Source organism: Aptenodytes forsteri, unplaced genomic scaffold (genome assembly GCF_000699145.1).
Source record: "Aptenodytes forsteri isolate BGI_AS27 unplaced genomic scaffold, ASM69914v1 Scaffold361, whole genome shotgun sequence".
Taxonomy (NCBI): domain Eukaryota; kingdom Metazoa; phylum Chordata; class Aves; order Sphenisciformes; family Spheniscidae; genus Aptenodytes; species Aptenodytes forsteri.
Genome location: NW_008796212.1, coordinates 1089853 through 1111883, shown reverse-complemented (window position 1 = coordinate 1111883; position 22031 = coordinate 1089853). Strand labels below are relative to the sequence as shown.

The following is a 22031-nucleotide window of genomic DNA, read 5'->3' as shown; positions in this document are numbered from 1 at the left end:
GATAAGGTCACCCGCCTCGCGGATGAAGGAGAGGCGGTGGGTGTAGTTTTTCTGGATTTTCATAAGGCTTTTGATGCTGTCCCTCACCAGCATCCTTCGGGACAAGTTGTCCAGCTGTGAGATGAGCAAGTACAGGGTGCGGCGAGTGAAGAACTGGCTGGCGGCAGGGCTCCAAGGGTTGTGGTGAATGGGGCAACCCCTGTCTGGGGACCGGTCACCAGCGGTGTTCCTCAGGGCTCAGTCCTAGGGCTGGTTCTGTTCAGTGTTTGTATGGGTGATTTGGATGCAGGAGTGTAATGCACCATTAGCAACTTTGCTGATGATACCAACTGGGAGGTGCTATTGACTCTCTTGAGGGCCGAGAGGCCTTGCAGAGGGATCTAACAGATTGGCTGGGAGAGGAGTGGCTGGAGAGCACTTTAATTTTCTTTAAGAGTGAACCTTTAGAACCAAACCCAGGAAACTCAGTCATGTTCTATCAGCCTTTTAAATTACACCCTCTCGCAGAACTGTTTGGTTTTTTCAGTAAAGGAAAGGTTTGATGTAGCTCCTGTAGGAATCAGCACTTTTCTTCCCGGTAGCTCATACAAGTGACGTACTGAGTGTTTGCTTTACTGAAGTCCATCATGCAAACGTGACCATACGAAAACAGGAATGAGGCTAAAGGCTTTAGCTGTTCTCTGTGGCCCATGAGACAGTGAGCAGCTGTTTGTGGACTGCTCAGGAGATGTTCTGAGCAGGGCCATGAAGGGTGTTTTCAGCTGAAAATGTGAGAAGCGAGTTCTCATAGTGGCTGTTGCCTCTGCGCCTCTGCGAGTCCAGAGCAGAAGGTGTTGGTGCAGACTCAGCACCCAAGGGTGGCTCTGCCTGGGCAGGGCAGGCTCTCCGGTCCCGGCGCGAGGACGGGGCCGGGCACATTGCTGAATCGAGCCCTGGCTGGCAGCGGTGGCTGCCCCGAGCCTTGCGGGCCTTGCTCCCGATGGGACGGACCTGCCTGGCTTCCCTCTGTGTGCAGGGAGGTGTTGAAGCTGGGAGGATGTAAGGGCTTTGCCTGCAACCGTGGCTGCGGAGGAGAGCAGCTGTGTTGCCCGAGCAGCGGGCAGGTCTAGTTAGGCGAGGGCGACTGATGCTCCCATGTGCATTTTTCACCTTGAGTCGCATTTACCCTCACGTGCGCTGAGATACCTGCCGGGGACCAAGTGCCCCTTCGAACCCGGCGCTGCAGCGGTGCCACCATCTTACTGTCCCTTCACTGTGACCATCCAGCACCTCCCGTCAGCAGCACAAACATCAGCTGTCGGCTGAACCCAGCTGCAGTGGCCCATGGCAGGGAAGGAGGCAGCAAACCCGATTGTATTGCTCGCTCTCAACCTGTTCTTTCATTCCATGGTCCAGAAATGCCCTACAGCCTCGCAGGAGCTGCCCGCTCCTGTGCCATCCTCCCCCAGGTCCCCGTCCCCTGCAGTGGCTGCTGTCCCCTGGCACCGTCCAACGGGGACTGCCATTTTTCTTCATTATTCAGCCCTGCCTCTCTCTCTGGACGTCTCTTCTTCAGGGATGTCTGTGTTACAATACTTAGCTGGATCTTAAATGTTTACCAGTTTAGGACCAACAGGTAATAAATCAACCTTTACAGCAGGCAGCTCTGAAAGGTGACTTAGAGGGTATATCCCTCACTTGAACTAAGTCTTGCCGAAGGAAGTTTTAATATCTAAATTATAGCTCTGAGTCTAGAAGGCTTAGAGATCTTGGAGATTTATAGCCCCTATTAATAACCAATTATTTCTCAAACACATTTGCCATGCAGTTAGGCCCAAGTCGTTAGATGGCCTGAAATGCTAAATGCCCTGTTAAAGTGCGGTGACAAACATCATATATTTTGTGTCGATGCTGGTTTCCCAGCTGTTGTAGTGTGAAAACATTCACATCCGTGACCCTTGGACCGAGCCATCCATCAATGCCGTGCTGGACGCGTGGTGGGGAGCAGGAGTCACTCCCCAGCCCTTACCTGAGCTGCAAGCTGGGATCGCTTTGACTTGGAGGGATGTCTTGGCCATGGGGTGAAGGGGACTGTCATCCCACGTTGCTGTTGCTACTGATGGCAGAGCTGCTTCTGAAGCCGGTGGGGATTGAAAGCAGACTTGGAGCAGCCAAGCCCTGCTCCATCATGGTGCAGGATCAGGCCTGTGCTTGCTGGGGCTGAAGCAGGGACCATCCTGCCTTCTTCTGGACTGGCAAAGCGCATCGCCGGCAGCATCAGCTGTTGCGTTTGTGCAGTGGGGAGAGAGCTACGTGGGTGCCAAGGGAGTGGACCTGACCCTTCAGCTTTGATCCCTCAACAAGCTGAGGCCACCCAGCAATGTGCCGTGGGTCCTGCATGAGTAACGGCATCGTGGGTCCAGCGTCCCATCTTGGGGCCACTCCCTGTGCCAGCAGCCCCTCTCAGTGTCCAGCACCAACCACTCCATTCCGCTCGACGTTGTCTGTGATGCATGATGCCCTTTCACCGTGTCCCAGTGCATGTCCCCCGGTCACAGCGAGCTGTGCCTCTTCTCTCCACAGCCCTGTTTGCAATACTGGCCTGAGCCGGGGCTCCAGCAGTACGGCCCGATGGAGGTGGAGTACGTTTCCGGAGCGGTGGATGAGGACATCGTGTCCCGTCTCTTCCGAGTCCAAAACATCACACGGGTGAGGGTCTCTCCTCTGGCTCCATGCCAGTGAAGGGTGGCTGGGGGGACTTCGCACGTGTCTGTGTGTGTGTCCAGGTGCCCCCCAGGCATCTCCCAGTGCAGAGGTCTGGGTTGGATGAGCTCATGTGCAGGGGATGGATCGCTTTTTTTAGGTGCTGCTTTGGGAAAGGGCTGGGGCATTGCTTTATATGGGTGAAGACCTCCTTCGGAGAGCAGAAGGATGATGTATCTAGTGAGGCCATGTAGTCCTAGAGCTTGTATTGCCTGGCCAGGTAATTCTCCATATAAACTAACTGAATGGTGCTGTAGATGCTGGTGTCTTCTTCAGCTCCTTGCAAGATTTTAGATAACTCTGTAGGAAGACCTTTCTCATCCTGTCTGGAGGTCTATCTCTGCCCTGCCATGCATGTATCACAGGATGGAGACTCCCTGCATGGGCATGGCGGCTCCCCTGGGACCAGCAGAGCCCTTTTCTGAAGACCCGCACAGGTTTTCACCTGTTGTCCTTGTTGCATTGACGCTTGGCTGGTTCCGCTTGCCTTTAAATGAAGAGAAACGCAGTGAAATTGGGAAGGGACAGGGACTGCAGTGAATAGCCTCCATGGGTGCAGAACTGTATGTGGAAAAAAAGAGATGATATAACTACAAAAGCTGGCCATGGAGAGGTGCATCCCTGAGGTCTTCAAATCTCCCGAGGGTTGCCAAGAGGCTGAGGCCAATGCTCCAGTGGAGTTCATTGGGCAGATGGGAATTAGGGAGCTTGGAAGTGAGCATGCGGCTTGGCTGACAGCCTGGCTGGGAAGGGTGCTTCGGCATGGGAGTTGAGTTGGAGGAAATAAATCCTGATTATCTGGACTCTTAACACAAAGAGGGTTTTGCTTCGCCCTCCCTGTGGGAACATCTGGCATTTCCTGGGTATCAGCACAAAATCCTTCACTAAATGTGCTTTGCTCTCAGGTGGTAGAATATACCCCATGCTAAATTAAAATGCAGTGCGATTGAAATCTGTGGATCTAAGAAGAGATTTCCCCAGGGAGCAGATCGCTGGAGGAATGCTGGTAAACGCAAGGAGCTGCTTCTTGCCAAGCCTTGCTGGCTGGAGGGGAGCCGGGCATTGGGAGGTGTCACAAGTCCTCCAGAGCCAGACAGAGCTTTCACCTGAGCTTCAAAATGGATCCAAAAGCTTTCCTTCCCAGGCTGTCAGAGGAGTTTTCTCCTGTTTTAACTGCCACTTATTTGTTTCATCTTCCCCCTCTGCCTTCCTGGCTTCCAGCTGAAGCAAAAGCTCAAGCCTGGGGAGGTCAGCCCATCCCAGCCACTTTGCAGACCCACATCGGAGCTCCCAAAAAGGTTCAGAAAAGCCCCCGTGCGTTTGGGGTGGGCTGGTTGGAGTGGGCACCAAATGCCTCCAACACTCACCCCCCAGGCTAGGGGGTCCCTGCAGAGCCGCAGGAGTACCTGGTCCCACTGGTTGGAGAGGTCTGGTGCTCGCCAGATGTGCTCAGATGCACATCAGGCATCTAAAATCAGGTGGATGGAGCCCTCCAGAGCTGGGGATCCCCCATCTGCCTCTGATCCCCCCCTTTCTCCTCTGATGCGTGCTCCCCACATGTGTGCTGCTGAGCCTTGAGATGCGGCTGGAGTGGGTGACCCGTGGTTTCATCCCATCAGGTACTCCTGATGCCCCGAGTACTTCTGAGCAAGAGCCCCACATCTGCCTGGCTAAAGCCTGGCCTCGTTTAGCTTTGTGGATGTAATCTTCCTCCTGGAGCCTGCTAACCAGATTAGGTTTCAAAACTAACCAGATTACCAGGGTATTAAGGCGTACTTCCACCGCTCCCCGTTTCCGTGGGTGGCAGCTTCTCATCAGCCTCCTGGTTTACAGCGAACACAACAAAACACTTCCCCTGGGATCTTCTGCATGCAAGACAAGGACACAATGGAGAAGCCTTGGGGAGGCTCAGGGGTCTGGTAATAGGTTTTGTGAGATACACAGACCGTCCGAGACGCTGTGAGTAAACCATGTCAGTGGAGCTTCCCCCGGGTGGGATGGGGTGGTGGGACCAGTGTGAGCTGTGGAGGAGAGGGCTGAACCATCCATCTTAAAGCACCAGGAAAGGGTTTTCCTCTCTTCCACTACTGTTGATGCGTGGCAAACCCCTCTTGACCTCTATCAGACCTCCTACTGTTGATGCGTGGCAAACCCCTCTTGCCCTCCTCTATCAGCGGAGGCAAATGAGGGCAGCCCATGGGTTCAAGCTGATGAGGTTTGCTTTTGTAGTTGCAGGAGGGGCACCTGATGGTCCGGCATTTCCAGTACCTGCGGTGGTCAGCGTACCGAGACACCCCAGACTCCAAGAAGTCCTTCCTGCACCTCCTGGCCCAAGTGGAGAGGTGGCAGAAGGAAAGCGGCGATGGCAGGACTGTGGTGCACTGCCTGTGAGTGTCAGCTGGAGAGGAGCGGGCTCTGGCATGGGGGGAGATGCCACCAGCTCACGTGTCCACAGTTCTGCCTGGAAATCCTCTAAAAAGCCCTCACCAGGGTGACTTTGTCCCCAGATGGTGCTCTCTCTCCCACAACATGAGTTTTGGGTGAGGCACTTTGTGGTCACCATGTCAAACCTCCTCCATGAGATAGATGCTCAGCGGGAGTGACACCTGCTAGCAGCAACCCTGCCGTTCACACTGGTCCCCTGCCTTGCAGCGGGGCTCGGCAGAGGTCCCAGCCCTGTCACCACGTCCCGTGCCTGTAACAGGCTCCAAAGGGATGCAGCAGGAGCTGTGTATCTCTCACTGCCTGCTTCTCATCGAGGTAGACGTGCTCTCCATCCCCCTCCTCCCAGCTGGGTTTGGCTCACACAAACACCCGTGCGTGCTCTCCTCGGTTGGGACCTAGCACGTTCGCAGATTGGTAGAGACAGCAGGCGAGCCTTTAATCAAAAATTAATTACAGCCTCGTCCGTTTTCATTAGCCAAAGGATAATTTGAGAACATGCTTTATAAAACACTGGCATCACGTTCTCTCTTCCCTTCCCCGGTCCCCTTTGCTGCCAGGGATCAGATGTGGTGGTGTGGGATGGTTTCAGCCCAGGATGGGGGGAGGTACCCAGTGAGCTGTGCGCTGGGTGAAACGTGGGATGGTTCCTCCAGCCAGCACTACCCAACAGGTCATCAGCCAGGGTCACCCTGCAGATGGGAAGAGGGTGGTAGGAGGACACAGTGGCTTCCCCAAGGTCACACCAGGAATCGGGCCATGGCAGGGCTGGAAACTCAGCCCAGATGTCCAAGATCCAGCCCCGATGGTCCAAAAAGGTGTTTTCATGCTCTGTTGTGGCTCTTGTGAGGACCAGAGGGCAGGGTCACAGCTCCTGCCACCACGTGGGTCTGGTTCAGGTCCCCCAGTCTGGGGGGACTCTGGGGTATAAGCCCGTGGTCTGGGACATCCCCTGGGATGGATAGAGAAAGGGGGAATTAGAGGGAGCAGGGAGATGCTCTAATGCCATCTTTTCACCACCAACATGTGTGTTTCTCCCACCAGGAACGGAGGTGGCCGGAGCGGCACCTTCTGTGCCTCCACCATGATCCTGGAGATGATCAAGTGTCACAACATGGCAGATGTTTTCTATGCTGCAAAGACCCTCCGCAACTACAAGCCAAATATGGTAGAGACCTTGGTAAGCACCAGACACCACCGGCGTCCACCCCGGCTGCTGGTCCCCACGCGTCCCTCCGGCAGGGAGGAGAGCTGCTGGGGGATGCTCACCTCCCAGAAAACCTCCTTTCCCATCCCAAATCCTGATTAGGATTATGGGCAATCCTCATGCAGAGCATGTCTCGGTGAGCGTGCCGGCACCGTGCCGCGGGCTGGGGCGGACAGGGAGGCGAGGCAGCTGTTGAAAGGATCCTCGGGCTTGCCTTCATCTTGCCGTGCTGACACGTCCTTGGCGTCGGTGTTGGGCTTGTCAGAAATCCTTCCCAGGAGTAATAAGGCAGGTTCGCATTAATTCACGGGATGTAATTGCAGTTCTTCGGAGGGTTTGCGGTGCCGGGAGCAGCTCTAAGGTGGAGTCAGACAAATTCCTGTTGGAAATATAAAAGGGAACTGCGTTTTGAGTGAAGTTAATTGGTGGAGAAGCTGCTGGGGGCAGCGATGGAGCCACATTTCATGACGGGGAGGCTGGAGGTGGCAGCGGGTCAGGGTGAAAAGCCCGTGCCCTATTTCAGGCCCTCGATAACAGGACAGGGGATGGAGCAGGCGCGTGTCCGTCCCCGTGGTGGAGGAATCCAGGTGCCTAGTGATGTTTTAAAAGCAAGTCAGCCGGAAATGTTTACCCTGTTTAGATTATAAAATCCCTAAGTTACAAAATGAAATGGTTTCGAGGAGGGGATGTGATTTGCATTAGGAATTGAAGTGGAGGAGGAGGAGGTGAGGGAGGGGACGGGGAGCGGAGGGAGGGATGCAGATAATGAAAAGATGATGTGACAAGCATGAAGCCACCAGACCCATTGGGCTAAATTGCAAAGGTACTAAAAAAAGGCAACATTTCACATCAGGACATGGGCGTCCTCCAGCCTCAAATGAACCTGAACCGTCTATTCTGGGAATCCCAATCTACTGGAGTCACTGGGAGGCCGGATCCTCGCCTGGTATAAAGAGCCACAGCCCAGTGGAGAGCAGCCGGCGCGTAGCAGTTTCCCGCTGCCCGTGTATCTTCCCCCTCTGTTTGCCTGTGGGGTTTATTTTTGTATGATGATAAATTGAAACAATCCCTTTTCTTAATCCAAAAAGCATTATGTGCTTTTAATCTAAGCTGTCACAGCCTCCTCGCTTTGAAGCCCTTCTCCCTTGCTGCCTGCTCCCACCTGGGGTCCCCGAGCAGCCGCCCACCCGCACGGGGGATAACAGGATTTTCGTGCCGGTGCTCAAGCTGCCGATGAGGATTTCAGGAGATGAACTCTCCCCTTTTCCTCCCTGCTGTCACACCTGGAATGCTCCCACGATGTCCCAGCACTTGCAGCAGCATCAGAAACCTGATTTATTTGGGGTTTTTTTCCCCACTCTAGCTGGTTTGGCTTGTTGGATGCTTGAAGGAGCAACATCTCATGGGGATGGGCACTTCCGAGGTCCGAGCTCCCCCGTAGTTTTCTGTGCTGTGAGTTGTACGAGGACAGGAGAGCGCAAGAACAGGTCACGTAAAGGAGAACAAGGATGGACGATACTGCCTTTGCAAGCCCAATTTCAGTATTTTTGTTATAAAACCAGGAGCCAGCCATGCTGGGCTTTCCCTTCGTGCAGCTGGGGAGCTGCAGCAGGGGGGGAGCAAAGGGTGGGAAGATGCTGACACCGTCCGTAGCTGTCTCAGGAAAAGGAAAGGATGGGAGAGTGAGCCCCGTCTTGCCACGGGCTCGGAGAGGAGCTTTCCCACTCGCACCCCTTGGCTCCGGCCCGGCCGTCGCAGGCGGGTCAGACTTTGACCTGAGCACCAAAATGCTCATTCGTTTGGCGTTTCCCTTGAAAAATTGGGATTTTCGGAAGTGAAAGCTCCTGGGACTTCCCTTCATGTCTCGCCCCCCGCGCAAAGCAAACACCCAGACCAAATCCCTGCCAGGGATGGAAAATGGTATTTTTTTTTTTATCTGCAGCAGGAGAATTTGTGATGAGAAACGTCCTGGCAGCCGGGACAGGGTGTCTCCGGACGACGGATGCAGCGAGGCCGTGGCACGCGCCTGGGCACGCTCCCCATTTGCAGCCTCCGCTGAACTAAAAAATAAAAACGCTCCTCGATTTCATGCCCGTGGTTTTATTTTGTACATCTCTGAACCCCAGACCCCGTCATTCCCACGGCTCTGCCACCGTCTGATTGACAGATGTCGGTCACTGCGGTGGTGGTAGGGGTTCCGTGGGTGAGGCTGGTCGGTGGAGCCCCGCCACTGGTGCTGCCTGGTTTGTACCCTGGTGTGGTGAATAAACCATATTTTCGCGGTAAGGGGATGTCGCAGTCCTTGTCCATCCCTCGGCGGAGGCGAAGGTGCCGCGTGCCCCCAAAATGCAGGAAATTCGGCGCGTGTGGTGTGTTTGGATCCGGGGGATCATCCCGGCTCATCCCCTTCCCCAGCAATGGGTGTCGTTTGCCGAAAGCAGAGTTGCTCCCGGCTTGCTTCAGCAGGACTGTCACGGGGGACGGGAGAGGGACGCAGCCCCCAGCGAGGGGCGACGCGCGTGTGTGTTTGTCTCACAGAGCCCCTCACAGCCTTTTCCTTAGGGCTATTGAAACTTATTTTGCCTTAAAAAGGGATAGCTTTGGGAAATAGTTTACTCGGGATCATAACACCCTCTTTTCTCTCTCCGAACAGGAGCAGTATCATTTCTGCTACGACATAGCACTGGAATATCTGGAGTCCCTGGAGACCAGATAGCACCTCGCCAGGAGAGCGGCGGCAAGGGCTTGCGCAGGGGTCGTGCCAACCGTGCGTTTCGCACTCGGATGTTGCGTTAGTGCTCAAGGTGAGGAGGGGAAACAGCAAAGGACCCGATGACAAAACCCATCAGATCAAGAAAAACGAAAGGACGTGGGGACGTGTCGGCCGCTCCCCATCTTCATCCTCCGCTCTCCATCCTTTCTTCCCGCCCGGAGCGCGTCCGAGTGGCCGCGGGTCGGATGCCACGACTCGTCCAGTCCCGGCATCTCTTCGAGTCACGGTGGTGGGGTCGGTGTGCGCAGGATGCGGCCCCGCGGCGCTGCCTGGGCATCTCTAAAGCAGCTGGAGAGGAGGCCGGGGAGGGGAGGAGGTGGACAGAAGGAGCCGAGGCCGTTTCCCAGCAGGGAAGGATGGATATTTGGAGAAGAGACGTTGCTTTTTTGATTGTGCGTGGAGTCGAAGCTGCTCTTCCGAGAAGCCCAGATGGCTGCCGGCAGGTTTTGCCCTTGGTGGGGACACGCTCTGAGCCGGAGCAAAGACCCTGAGAGGAGCTCTTGAGTTTCTGCCCGTTCGCACTATGAGTTTGATCTTCACTTTTTTTTAGTTCTGTGAGTTATATCCCTTTGTGTATCCGGCCCTGGACAGAGCGGGGACGTGGGACGGTGGTGGGGCGTGGTGGGCACTGGGCACGCGATGTCCCTCTGCAGGGACCGACCCGGACCCCTCCTGGCGCCTTTGCAAAGCTTTTCAAGTGATGGTTCCCCTGCATCTCCGCCCCGTCTTTTCCATCTGTAGCAATTAATTCCTCCTGGGCTGACCCAAAGGCACCAGCCCACAGGTCCGTTTTTAACCCTTCCCTTCTGAATCGCTGCACATGAGACACCTTTGGTGCCCAGAAACAAAATCCTCAAAATTCAGGTCCATCCCATATGCCTCCTGGATGCCTCCCCCAGGCAGTTGCCCATCGATGCTGCTTGGCTTTTGCTGGGGTTGGCGACGCGGGACAGTTGGTTTTGGTGATGGCGTTGGCATGGGGTGAGCTGTGCTGAAGCCCTGAGCCGTGGTAGTGCTTCGGGGCTGGGCATGGGGAGGTCCCCACGCCCCTGGTGGCACTTGGGGACAAGTGTATGGGGACGGTGATTGAAGGTGTCTGATACGTTTTGGCTTCATCCTGCTATCGTTGGGTGTGAGATGTCACTTTTTCTGTCTGATATTGCGATAATTACAGGGGTTTCTGCTTACGGGGGAGAGCCTGGTTGTAATCAAGCTGCAGTCAGGGTTTTCTCTCCCTGCAAATGGCCTCGAGGAGGTGCAACCAGAGGGATGCAGGTCTGGGGTCTGCCTCGCAGACTCGAGGAACTGAGGGAAAGTTGCTTCTGTCTTGAGGGCCAGGCAGAACCCTTCACAGTCATTTTTTTGGGGCATGAAGCAGAACAGATGAGAAACTGTTCTCCATACGCTGGAGGTTGCACGTGGGCAACCCCATCCTTCATCCCCTCCCATCCTTCATCCCCGTCTTCCCAGGGCACGGGAAGCTTCCCCGCCCTGCCTGCCCGGAGGCCGGGGATCCCTCTCCCCAGGGAGTTGCATTCAGATCCATGCCACGACTCAAAGCTTTGGAAGACGCCGTTTGGCCGGACCGATCTGGCAGCACGAAGGCCGCAGAGCCGAAATGGCTGCGCCCTGGATGAGCAAACCCGGGAGATATTTCCATCCACCTTCTGAGGGTGGAGGAGAGCAACAAGATAAATCTCGGCCCTCTCTCCACCTTGGAGGACGTCCCACCCGCTGCCTTGCAAACATCCTGGGCTGGTGATGAGGATTTCAGCAGCCTCGGAGGGTTTTGCCCAGACACTTGGCGTTCCCACGTGCTTGCCGAATAATTCACACAGCCTGACAGTAACTTATTCCAAGGGCTATACAACATTATTCCCCTTCTCTCTACCCCTGCTGTCTAACCCTGCCGTGTGCCCCTGCTGTTTCATGACCAAATAGTCTTTTTACCCCACCGGAGCCTGCAAAATGGTCCAGTTACACCAGTACCTGGTAACACCAGTACTCGCATCGCAAGCCTTGACTTGGAATAAATTAGTGTCCTTTTCCCAATCCCCATCTCTCTGTAGACATGTCCACGCTGTCCCGGGATGCCGCAGGGAAGGCGCTGGGTGCTGGGTGCAGAGAGGTCCCAGGGTGCAGAAATTGTTTGGTTTTGTGTGAAAATGGCTGAGCTGAACCTCTGAAATCCCCGGGGACGGGATGTTGGTGGCACCGTTCAGCCCCAGCGCCTGGGGGCTGGAGGGACGATGCTGCTTCACCCCAGACCTGCCAGGAGCCTGGGCCACCTGCATCCTCCCTCCGGTCCAGAGGGAGGGAGCGTCCCCCGGTGCTTCAAGTGTTGCCAGAAAAGGAAAAAGAAAAAAAAAAAAAAGGAAAATTGAAACCCCATTTAGTCCTAATGAGACGACAGAGACTGGAGGAGTTGTACATATGTTTTAAAAGTGAGATTTTTTTTTTTTTTGCTATCTCCTTGCTGGATGTCTCCGGGTTTTTAGGGCATCTCTTCTGAAAGGCAGACTTTGAAATCACAGTGCTATAAAAACCAACCGATCTCCAACTCCTACTGAGATGCTCATATGACGTGAGGCAAGGACATCCTGTACATAGAAATATATATAGAAATATATATATAAAAATATAAATACTGTTCTTAAGATGGATAATGTTTATTGGTATTACAGATTGGAGTGGTGCTTTTTTTTTTTCTTTTTAATAAAAACAAAACAACCAAAAAAAAGGAAAAAATTAAAACCTGAGAAAAATGCCAAATTGGAACGATTTTGTCTATATACAGAAAAAGTGACCCTGAAAGCTGGCAGCATCCAAGAGCTGTTGCCAACGGGACTGCTACCACGAGGCGGCTCCACCATGGAGGGGGACGGTGTGGTGGGACCGAGGGAGGGATGGCGAAGGAGGGACACATCTGATGTGGATTGTACCACGCACATCCAGCTGTTGTTAACTGGTTTTTTTAATTATTATTATTATTATTATTATTTTTGGCTTTCTTTCCTTTTAAGAAAATCAGTTGCATAAATAAATGTTCCAAATTTGTGATGGCCTCTGGATTTCTTTCGCTGGCTCTGGCCCGGGAGCTGTGTGATGTAGGGAGCCCTGATGCAGGTACCCACCAGGCAGCTTGTAGAAAAGACCTCCGTATCGGCCGTATCTTGCTTTTCAAGGGTATTTTGGGGGAGCACATTTGCAGGGTTAAATTCCAGGACTGCAAACCCTTCGTGGCACAGAGGAGCCGTGTTTGCCCATCACCGTGCAGAGGAGACCGGGTTGCCTTGTGCTTGCAGAGCTTTGCTGTGGGCTTCCTCCTAACAGCACGGTGAGATCTTGGACCGGGCAAGACCTGCCAGCCAACCTGGATGCCCACAACTTCTTGCAACACTTCTGATGGAAGGTTTCCATTGCTGGAAAAGGTGTTACGGGGGAAGAAGAAACTCTTTCAGTGCATTTTCCAGCTGGAAAATGAAACCCTCTTGCAAGAAAAGCCTTCTGGAGAAGAAAGCTCCTGCATTGTCTTCAGTGATTTATTTATTACAAAGCAGCCTTCAGTTTAATCTGTTGTGATATTAAACACTTCCAGTAACACTTGAGTCTTAATTTAATGGAGACCAAGGAAAAAAAAAATTAATTGACTTGTCAGGACCGTTTTTCATCTTTAATTAAGGTTTGTGAAGGATGCGGTAATTACATTTTACCAATAAATAATAAAAAGGGGGATAATGCAAATTAAAATCAAGAACTGCACTTGGGAAGGGCTCTGGGTGTGCACGTCGTCTCTGGGCTGCAGGGTCAGCCCTTGGCAGGGGTGTCCCTGGGGGTGAGCTCATTGTCCCCAAGGCCTGAGGTGGTGTCCTGGAGGGCAGGGTGGCCTCGAGCAGTGGCAGTGCCCCAGGTGACAGGGGGCACGAGCTGGGCTGGCCCCTGCAGCCCTGCAACCTCCAGTGCCCACGGTGTGGAGAGTTTGGGGCTGTGTGGGGACGTCGGTCCCTGCTTGGGGAGGGGCTCCGCACCAGAGCAGCTTCCCAGCAAAGCTGTAGCCCCTCAAGCCATCAGCAATGTCCCACTGCTGCCTATTCCTTTCCCTTCCCGCTTGCTCTCTGTGGTGGTGACTGTGCGCAAAAAACCCAACCCTGAAACCAAACCAAACTGGAAAGCATCTGATAAATTTGCATCTCTAAAAAATAAGGGAAAAAGAGCCTTCTGCAAGGTTATTGCTGTGCGGCTCCGACCATCCGGCTTCCCCGGCTCCCCTGCAGCAAACAGCCCAGCCCCAGGGCACACAGCCAGGCTGGCCACCAGCTTGGTGGCTCGTCCATCCAGAGCTGCTTTGGATTTCTTCGGTGCCTGGTCACTCTCCTCCCCGCGGTCCCCTCTTTGGCTGTATTTCAGCCACAGCTCATTGGGCACTCGCTGTCGCCGGCCGCTAATGATGAAAAAACCTTTCCCCCTGGTTTTCTGAAAGCCATCATTCCATCGGCTGGTCTGTAATGAAGAGAGAAACAGCAGCTGCTCCCTGGGGCCCTGCTCCCACCAGGAACGATGAATTGCCCCTTCTCCGCTATGCCCCATTAAGGTAAAAAAGGAGCTGTTTCTGCGGAGACGAGGCTGGTGGCGATTGGGTTTGGTGGCTCTCTGAGGCCTCGGAAGCTCGGGGAGGTGGGTGGCATCACTTTCCTTCCTTGCTTCATCCCTGCAACATCTCGAAGAGGCACGGACAGCCCAGGAGAACCAACAGGAGCCATGTCCAGACCAGGAGTCCGGGTCCCCGTCCCATAGAGATGTCTCATGGAGATGTCCCTCCTGTACCAGCTCTGGTTCATCAGCGTGTCCTGGTGAGTGACGTGTTGGGGGGGTAGCCCGGGGATGGAGCGAAACGCCTCTTTCCCTGGTCTGCAGAGCCAAGAGTGCCTTGGCACGGCCGCAGGCGCCCGGGGCCTCACTGCCGCTCTCTACCCGGCATGGATGGATTAGAGGTGCTTAAAAGGAGCACTTTGCATTTCAATAACTAATCCAAATGTGCCATCCAATGCCCAACTTCTGGCCCTTGGCAAGTATTTGCCAACTCAATGCCTCCTTTGTGCTGTTATCTGCAGCACACACGCCCTGGTAGAGCTGGTAATAATTTCCAAAAGCCGATGTAATGGTGTTGTTGGAGGTGACCTGGATATTCTTGTTCCATTCATGGGCTTGTTCCCTAATCCAGGCTGACAGACAGCACTGGATGTGCCGGGGGAGGCCGGCTCCAGCCCCCGGCTGGTGTCCAGCAGTAGCTGCGGAGGTGGCAGGTGGGACCTCTGCCCCATCGACCCCCATCCTACTGCCTGGAGGGGTTGGTGTTCCCAGTGGATGCTCTGCTCTGTCCTCGCCAACCCCACCATGACCATCCTGCCCCGTACAAATGCCCGTTGGTGTTCCCCGTGCCGTATCACTGGATATGGCCCTGTTTCCCACAGCAGCTACTTCTGTGCAAAGACCCAGCTGGAGCGCATCATGTCCGACGAAGTCGTGGGATGGAGAAAGGTGCTGATCTTCCTGGTGCAGGAGCAACCCACATTCCCCTCCTTCCTCCTCTCTGGGACAGCAAGTAACGGGGCGTGCAGGGAGGTTGGTCCTCGCACCAGCACTCCTGTCCTCGGGGCTGCTCAAGGTGGTGGTGACACCACCGGTGGTGGGGGCTGCAGGAAGAAGGAACTTAAGATACCACCCAGGAGTCTTTGGCTCATGCGGGTCTGCAGGCAGAGCCCCTGGAGAGCCTGCAACCCAAGCACGTTTTTAGGCACGTGGTGCCCAGATCTCATCCACCTATCTCAGTGGGTGGAGCCACCCATTATCAAGGGACATGACCGAGGTAGCCAAAGGAATTGTGGGCAGAGCAAGGGCTTCCTTTTCCCTCTTCTCCTCCAGTGCTTCAGGTGAAGTAGGTCCCTTCCCGGTGTGGGGGTCCTACCTGGGGCTCCCCATCCCTGTCCCTCTCAGCAGCTCATGGCAGTTCACCATCTCAGGTTTTGGCTTGTTCCTTTTTATGTGGCATTTTAGAAGTTGTCTTGAGTCAAGGGTGAGGGCAAAAGCAGGACTGGGGGAAGGGTGTGTTAAAGCCCTCCAGATTAACCTTGACAGATTAATTCATTAAAGCGAAACCCAAATTCAATTAGTTACAGTGGCCCATTTATTGCCTGTGATGTATCTGCAAGGCCAAGTGCTGTCCGTGGCTCAGGTTGGGCAGATCATCTCCATCCTCTCTCTGATCCCCAGCCCCCAGAGACCCTGCCGAGCATCAACACTTCCCAAGCTCATCCAATGGGACTGGAATGGGGACAAGTGTGTCCCCATGCTCCCGTCCCTGGCACAGCTGTCCATCCTTGCTTTGCAAATCAGCCCAACAGCCTGGATTGGTCATGAGTGGTTGGTCTCGATGGCACCAAAATGTGGCCCTGGGGACGAGCAGAGATGCCCTCTGCATGCTGGGCTCTGGGGTGCTCCTCAGGCTACACACTGGCTTGTGCTGACATAGGGCCCATGCGTAAAAAGTTTTGACCCCGGTTTGTTTCTTACTTCTGTGCTCCCATCAGCAGCAGCAGCACCAGAGCTCACCTCCAAAACTGGGAGCTGGAGCGGTCCAGACGGGCGAGCCAGGGTGCCGCACCAACCCCCCCATCCAACATGTACCACATTTCAGCTCCACAACTCAGTCCGTCCCGTGCAGATATCACTGGGTTTCACTTACGTTACAGCCTGGTTATTCTCAGCCCTTGGCCCCGTGGGTGTGTGCGGAGACAGAGAGCTCCCGGGTCCATCCGGAGCATGATCCCGCAATCCAGGAAAACCCCAAACCAGCCAGTGTTTCACGTGGGCTGCTCATGGGGCTTCCCTCTTGCTGTGATGGGGAGCCGCCCAGGAAAAGCGAAAGGAAAGCTCTCTTCTGCTGACGTTATCAAAAGAAAAAAGAGCCCTCACATCCTATCATTTCTGTTTTAAGCCCAGGGTGGTGCCTGATGTCCCGTGCGAGCAGAGTGCGATGCCGGCAGCAGCCTGGTCCAGGCTGGGGATTTATGTCTTCGCCAAGCAGCGGCTGTGGGAGCCAGAGCCTGGAGAAGGAGGAGGGTGAGACATTTTGCCTCAATGTTTCCCCCCAGCCACTGTTTCGGATGTTAACACGGGGCTGCCTTAACCCGCACAGCAGTGAGCTGGGATTTCCCGTTGGAAAAGTGCTTTGCTGAAAATTCTTCGCTCGCCTCTTAGGTGAGACATTTTTCCGCTATGTTCCCCCCCAGCCACTGTTTCGGATGTTAACACGGGGCTGCCTTAACCCGCACAGCAGTGAGCTGGGATTTCCCGTTGGAAAAGTGCTTTGCTGAAAATTCTTCGCTCGCCTCTTAGACAGCTAAGAGCAGCTGGAGCTGCAAGCAAAAAGCAGGAGCAATTTGTGGTCACGACTGGTTTTATAGCATGAACTGCTGATAAGGATCCTGCAAATTCTCCTCCTGCAGAAATTTCCCTAAATTTTTGATTCGTAGGAGAAAAAAAGAAAACCAGCTCTAAAATTGAGCCATTTCCATAAAAAACAAATCCCCTGGGGAGAAAATACGAGTTAGTAGCAATGTTGCTCGGTTCATTTTTTGTAAAGAAGTGTGTGGAGGGTCCCTGGGTGGGATGACCTTGTTCCCACAGACAGCCCGGCTCTGCAGGGATGCCCACGGCACTTCCTCCGCCATGGGCACGGGGAGCGGAGGCTGAAGGGCCTCGTCCAGGGCTGTGCCGAGCTCCCCATGCCCGTGCGGCGAACTGGCGGCACAGACAACACACTTCGCTGGAGACTTCCCATCTCTCCAGTGCTGCAAATGCAGCAGGGTAATTTATTTAAGTAGCCTTAATGGTGCTGTAATCTATATGCTGATAGCGTCACCTATAAATGTTCCATCAAAAGGCTCAATAGGAAGAATTTGTATTTCGAAATAAATATTTCCTCACGGTGTGCAAAATATCTAATCATGTATTTATCCTTAAGTACTTCCAAAAGTCAACATAATTATTCCAGTCCCATTAAGTTTAATTTGCAGTAAATTATGCATTTAGCTTTAAGTTGAGGTTGCTGGTTAGAGTCAAGATAAAGCTCTTGCTATTTATAAAGCAGTATTTCAGCACGGATATAAAATACAAATGGTTGGACAAGAAAATCCTGCTCGGGAAGTTTGGGGAGAATTTCAAATAGGGAGGTTAACAAAAAAGCTGTAGAGCGAGTGTCTAATCACAGATGTGTAATCACACTCAGTCAACTAAAATGAACTCCCAAACAGCTTATGGGAGCTCGGGCTGCCAAAAGAATTATCCTCCGGATAAAAAATTTGATATTTTTCTCGGGACGTGGTTTTGAAAAACAAATTAATCATTTAACTTTCCTCTTAGTGTCGTGTCTTTGAGGTTTACAGGACAGGGAAGGTGTTCCTGCTGGAAGGGGTAGAACAGCTTTTATCTGTGATTTATCTGTGGTCTCCGATGTCCCTGCAGATTAATGGCAGTGGATAATTGATCCTCCCCTCCCTGAGCAGCCTGAAGGCCTTTGAGTCAATAGGAAAACTCCGATGGTCAACGATGGGTGCTCAACCTGTCCTTCCATGTTGGTGGTTGCTGGAGTCATGTCTCCACGTGCTGGAGTCACATCTGCATGTGCTGGACCCACGTCTCCATGTGCTGGATCCATGTCTCCATGTACCAGACCCTCTGCACTTTTGGGGTCAATGGCCAAGTGACATTTTTCTATCCAGTCCCAGGAGGTGAAGAAGGTCATGGGAGGACTTTCAATCCCAAAGAGACCGCGTTGCTGGTGCCGGTGGATTGAAAATTACCTGTTTGCTGGTGGGCTGGAGGGTGGTCCCTCTGGTAAGGCAAGAGCAGAGGGGATCTGGGTTGGCTGCTTGGTTTTGTCGGTGGTTCTTTGGGAAACTTTCAGGACAAGATCTCCCAGCACTTCACCTCTCCCTTCCTAAAACTGGGATGACCTTGTCTGAGCTGGAGTCGGTGAGCTGCTCCCCTGTGTGTGGCATCACTGGGGAAAGGCTCAGGGCAGTCCCCCATACCGGGCAGAGCATCTCCCATCGCTCACTGTCACCCTGGGGACAACGATCTTGCCGTCCTCCTGCCCTCCCCTGCTCCGACAGAGCTCTTGGCCAAGGACAGCACAGTGCTTAACGAAGCAAGACTTGCTCAGGCGCCTGGGATGCTGTTGCTGCCCATTAAAAAGGGCTCAGCTGGTTGGTAAAGCTGCCAGATTTCTAAAGGCACTCAGCCGTGTCTGAACTTCGGGCCTCTCTTGGGGGCAGAGATGAATGCACCCAAAATTACCAAGGACTTTGGAAAATGAGGGCCTGAAGCATCCCCGCAGGGATGCATGGGGGCTGCAGCCGGGTCAGCAGCAGGGTGAAACCATCCCTGGGACTCAGGAAAGTGGTCTGCTGGGAGCCTAGAGGTTGCAGCTGAAAAACCAACTCAGCGCAAAGGAGCGGTGCCCATGGCAATTGCATATTTAGGTGACTTTGGGGAGGTTTTGCCTGCGGAAGTGGGATTTCGGCTGAGCACTGTGGGGGCTCAGGCACATTTCTCCCCCGTGGCGGGGTGGGAGGTGCAGAAAAATCCCCCATCCACCAGCCAGCCGAGCCCACGTCCCCACCTCTGTGCCAGCCCCCCGCCGCCGTCCCCCCGCTGCTCAGCTGCCATTCGCACTGATTTTTCTCTTCCTTGCGCTGAGCCCTGAAACTTTTCCGCTGCTGTTAGAGTGGAAGTTCCCCGCAGCTCCCCTGGGGTGCCAGTGCTATTTTGTTTTCTAATTTGGGACATGAAAAGAAGTGCTGTCTCGCCGGTACCCGATGGGCTCTGTACTTCGCTCTGTAGACCTTGAACCCCCCCCGGCTCGAGCCCTGCTGCAGCGCAGCAGTGGGTGGGTTAGGAGGGCTGGCTTTGAACTTGGCTGCTCGTCCCCCGCTGGTCGCAGAGCAGGCTCGTGGCAGCAGCCTGTCGGCAGAGCAATCATCCTCTAATGAAAGAGCACACGAGCACCTCGGGCAGCCCATGCTGGCGCTGCCTATTGATCAAGCTTTCACCATCCTTAAATGGATGGTGTTTAAAAAAAAGAAGGGAATATGGAGCAGCTCGTCTCTCCCTGCTCTGTGGGACATTTAATGCGGTTTGAAGAGGGATCGGCTGACTTGGCATCTCCGGGATTTTTGTTTTTATAAAATCAAAACTCATTAGAAATGCCTGCCTGGGAACTAGGTCTCATAGCCTTTTTTTTTTGCCAGGGCTAGCTTTACAGCAAGAAGTGTCTAGATCACAGCAGGGAGGCTGGAGTGGCTGCGGGAAGGGCTGGGAAGGGGGCGGGAAGGGGAAGGCTGTCCCCAGGCTCGGCCCTCGAGGATGCCGGTGGCTCTGCAGGTCCCTGGGAATTCACTGGATGAATTCACGTGGATGGGGTGCTGTTGGGGTGGGATGCAGAAAGTTGATGCGCCAAGGAAGGATTAGAAAGTCGCAAGAGATTTTTGTCTACGTGAACCTGTACCGTCATCCATCCGTGCGTCAGTACCTGCCTCCCTCCGTCTCCCTTCCTGCCTCTTTTTCATGCAATCGCATCCAGCTGTGAGCAAGTCTGGCATAGGGAGGAAGGAGAGCTGGCCCTGAACACCGCCAGCTGGTGCAAATAGGATTGGAAGTGACTTGAGAAATGTCGCTTCTTATGCAAACAAAGTTTCCTTGGGTGAAAATTGCCAAGAGGAGGGAGAGGAGAGCTGGCGTTGCAGGAGCAGGCAGCACTGTGCAACGAGCCGCTCTCCTCTCTGCTTGTTTTCCCCCAGCCTAGACAAAGGTGTTTTCAAGCTAATGTGCCACATTTGGACTTGATATCAGTCTGCCAATCTCAACACCGATATACCGGCCACCAGCCTAACTTGGCCTGCGGAGCCTGGTTCTGGTGTCAGTCCCCCCGCCGCAGGCCAGGAGTACGGCTGCAGCTCGGTACGGCGGCGTGAAGCCTGTGCAACGTCAGCTCCGATGAGATTTTTTCCTTGTAGGACGTGCGCTACCACAAATCTTTTTGCACCTGAATAGCACCAGCTATCAAACTCATTTTGTCGGATTTGTGGTGTCTGGTGTGACTCACACAGCGCTCCCGGGATCCCCGCTCCCGGCCCCATCCTCTGGGCAGGGCTGGCTGCCTGCAGCGGGGTGGGTACCACCAGGAGCGGGGCTGATGGGCTGCGGGGAGGTGGGCAGGAGAGGCTGGGTCCTGCCGGAGGGAGAGCAGGGTCTTACAGCTGTGCTTCCCGTCGGGTGTCTTCAGCGGCATCCAGAATCACTGTGCTGGAGGCAGCTGCTTTGCTAATTCATAGGGACCCGGGGCAGCTCACCCTGGGGAGGTGGAGGAACACCAGGGGCTCAGGCAGGAGCCTCCTCTGAAACTGGGACTTAAGCACTGAAATGTAGAACCTTTTCCAGGGGAGTAATCATTTCACAGCAAATTTCACACTTACTTTTTTTGTTTTGTTTTTTGGTTTTTTTTTTCTTTTCTTGGTGGTTTTTTTTTTTCCTTTCGGTTTTTTTTTGGAAGGAGGACAAATTTCACCACGTCAAAAATTTCTGCTGAATAGACACTAGAGACCGAACCCCCTCTGGGTATTTCTCCATCCACGCTTTCAGAGCTAACCTGGCAGTCCTGCGCTCTGTAGCTGTCATGGTGATCTTCTACCCAAACCCCAGAGATGCTGCCTGACGCCCAGATATCCAGGTGCAGCCCCTGCCAAAGCAAATGGGGAATCGCTCCGTTCTGGGGGAAGGACATGCGCTTATGTACGAGAGCAGTGCCCTTAGCTCCCTGCAGCCCTGTTTGCGGGGTGCATACCGTCCTCGGCCCCAAGAGGCTGCGGAGAACAGAGACGGATGAAGGGTTGGGCGAAGCAGAGATGAAACGCTGCATCCAAGGTCATGAAGCCGGCCAATGAAACAGCCAAGAGTTACACACCAAGCCCGTGCGTTTTAGGTGATCTTCAGGCCGGGTCACGCTGTTGTGCAATGCCAAGGTATGCGCTTGCTATCAAATCATATTCCTCTTTTTGCTTTCTCTTTCTTGAGAGCTTTTGGAGACCGTTAAGAGAAACAAGAGATGTTTGCAAGGTTAAGAGACTCAGTGTCTAAACTTTCCATAAAGCTTTGCAGTAATTTACAGCTGAAGGCAGCAAGCGCTCTTCATGGGGGGAAGGGAAATGCAATTTAAGAGAACAGAAATAAATAAGAAGCCGCAGCAGCTAACACTCTCTGATTTAATCCCCAGCCCACGAGAAAGATTTATTCCATTATCTGACAGTTTGATCACTCCAGGAATCCCATAGGTCAACGCATATCTGCTGTTATTATCTCTGGGCTGTTTCCACCAAGATGCACAGGGAAGATTTGTTAAAGAAATGAACCAAAGAGGGGTGCTGATAGGAGTGTAAAACATGGGACACCCACAGACCTTTGTCATGGAGATAACCCAAGCGATGCTTCTATGCAGCGGCCGGTGTGGGTTGCTCTGTGCTGTGGATGGGAGGGAAACCTCATGGGGTGCGAGGAAAACTTGAGCCTCAATGGAAATAGAGAGGATGAAGAGCTGGTGTGTGTGTGGGGTCTGTCCAGATGAAGCAGCCCCTGCCCAGCACCCCCACCGTGCCACAGGCTGGTCTCCATGCAGGGGGTGCAGATCGATGGGGCAGAGCTGGGGTCGCCCACCACGGGGCTGACAATGTGGGTCTGGCTGGGGGAAGACTCTGGGAGCCAACATCGCTCAGTGCCCGCAAACTGCTCTGGGGGCTTATTTCCACCTGCACC

The 22031-nt window shown here is 53.9% G+C and overlaps 1 protein-coding gene across 2 annotated transcripts in view; it reads left to right on the top strand.

Moving 5' to 3' along the window:
- Positions 1–12221, top strand: part of PTPRU (protein tyrosine phosphatase, receptor type U) — a 67481-nt gene extending 55260 nt beyond the window's left edge. For both annotated transcript variants that reach the window (XM_019474385.1, XM_019474384.1), the window contains 4 exons: positions 2563–2688; positions 4972–5129; positions 6229–6364; positions 9045–12221. In XM_019474385.1, coding sequence (XP_019329930.1) covers positions 2563–2688; positions 4972–5129; positions 6229–6364; positions 9045–9107 — 483 coding nt within the window. In that variant the 3' untranslated portion in view covers positions 9108–12221. The remainder of the gene's footprint in view (positions 1–2562; positions 2689–4971; positions 5130–6228; positions 6365–9044) is intronic.
- The last annotated feature ends 9810 nt before the right edge of the window (positions 12222–22031 follow it).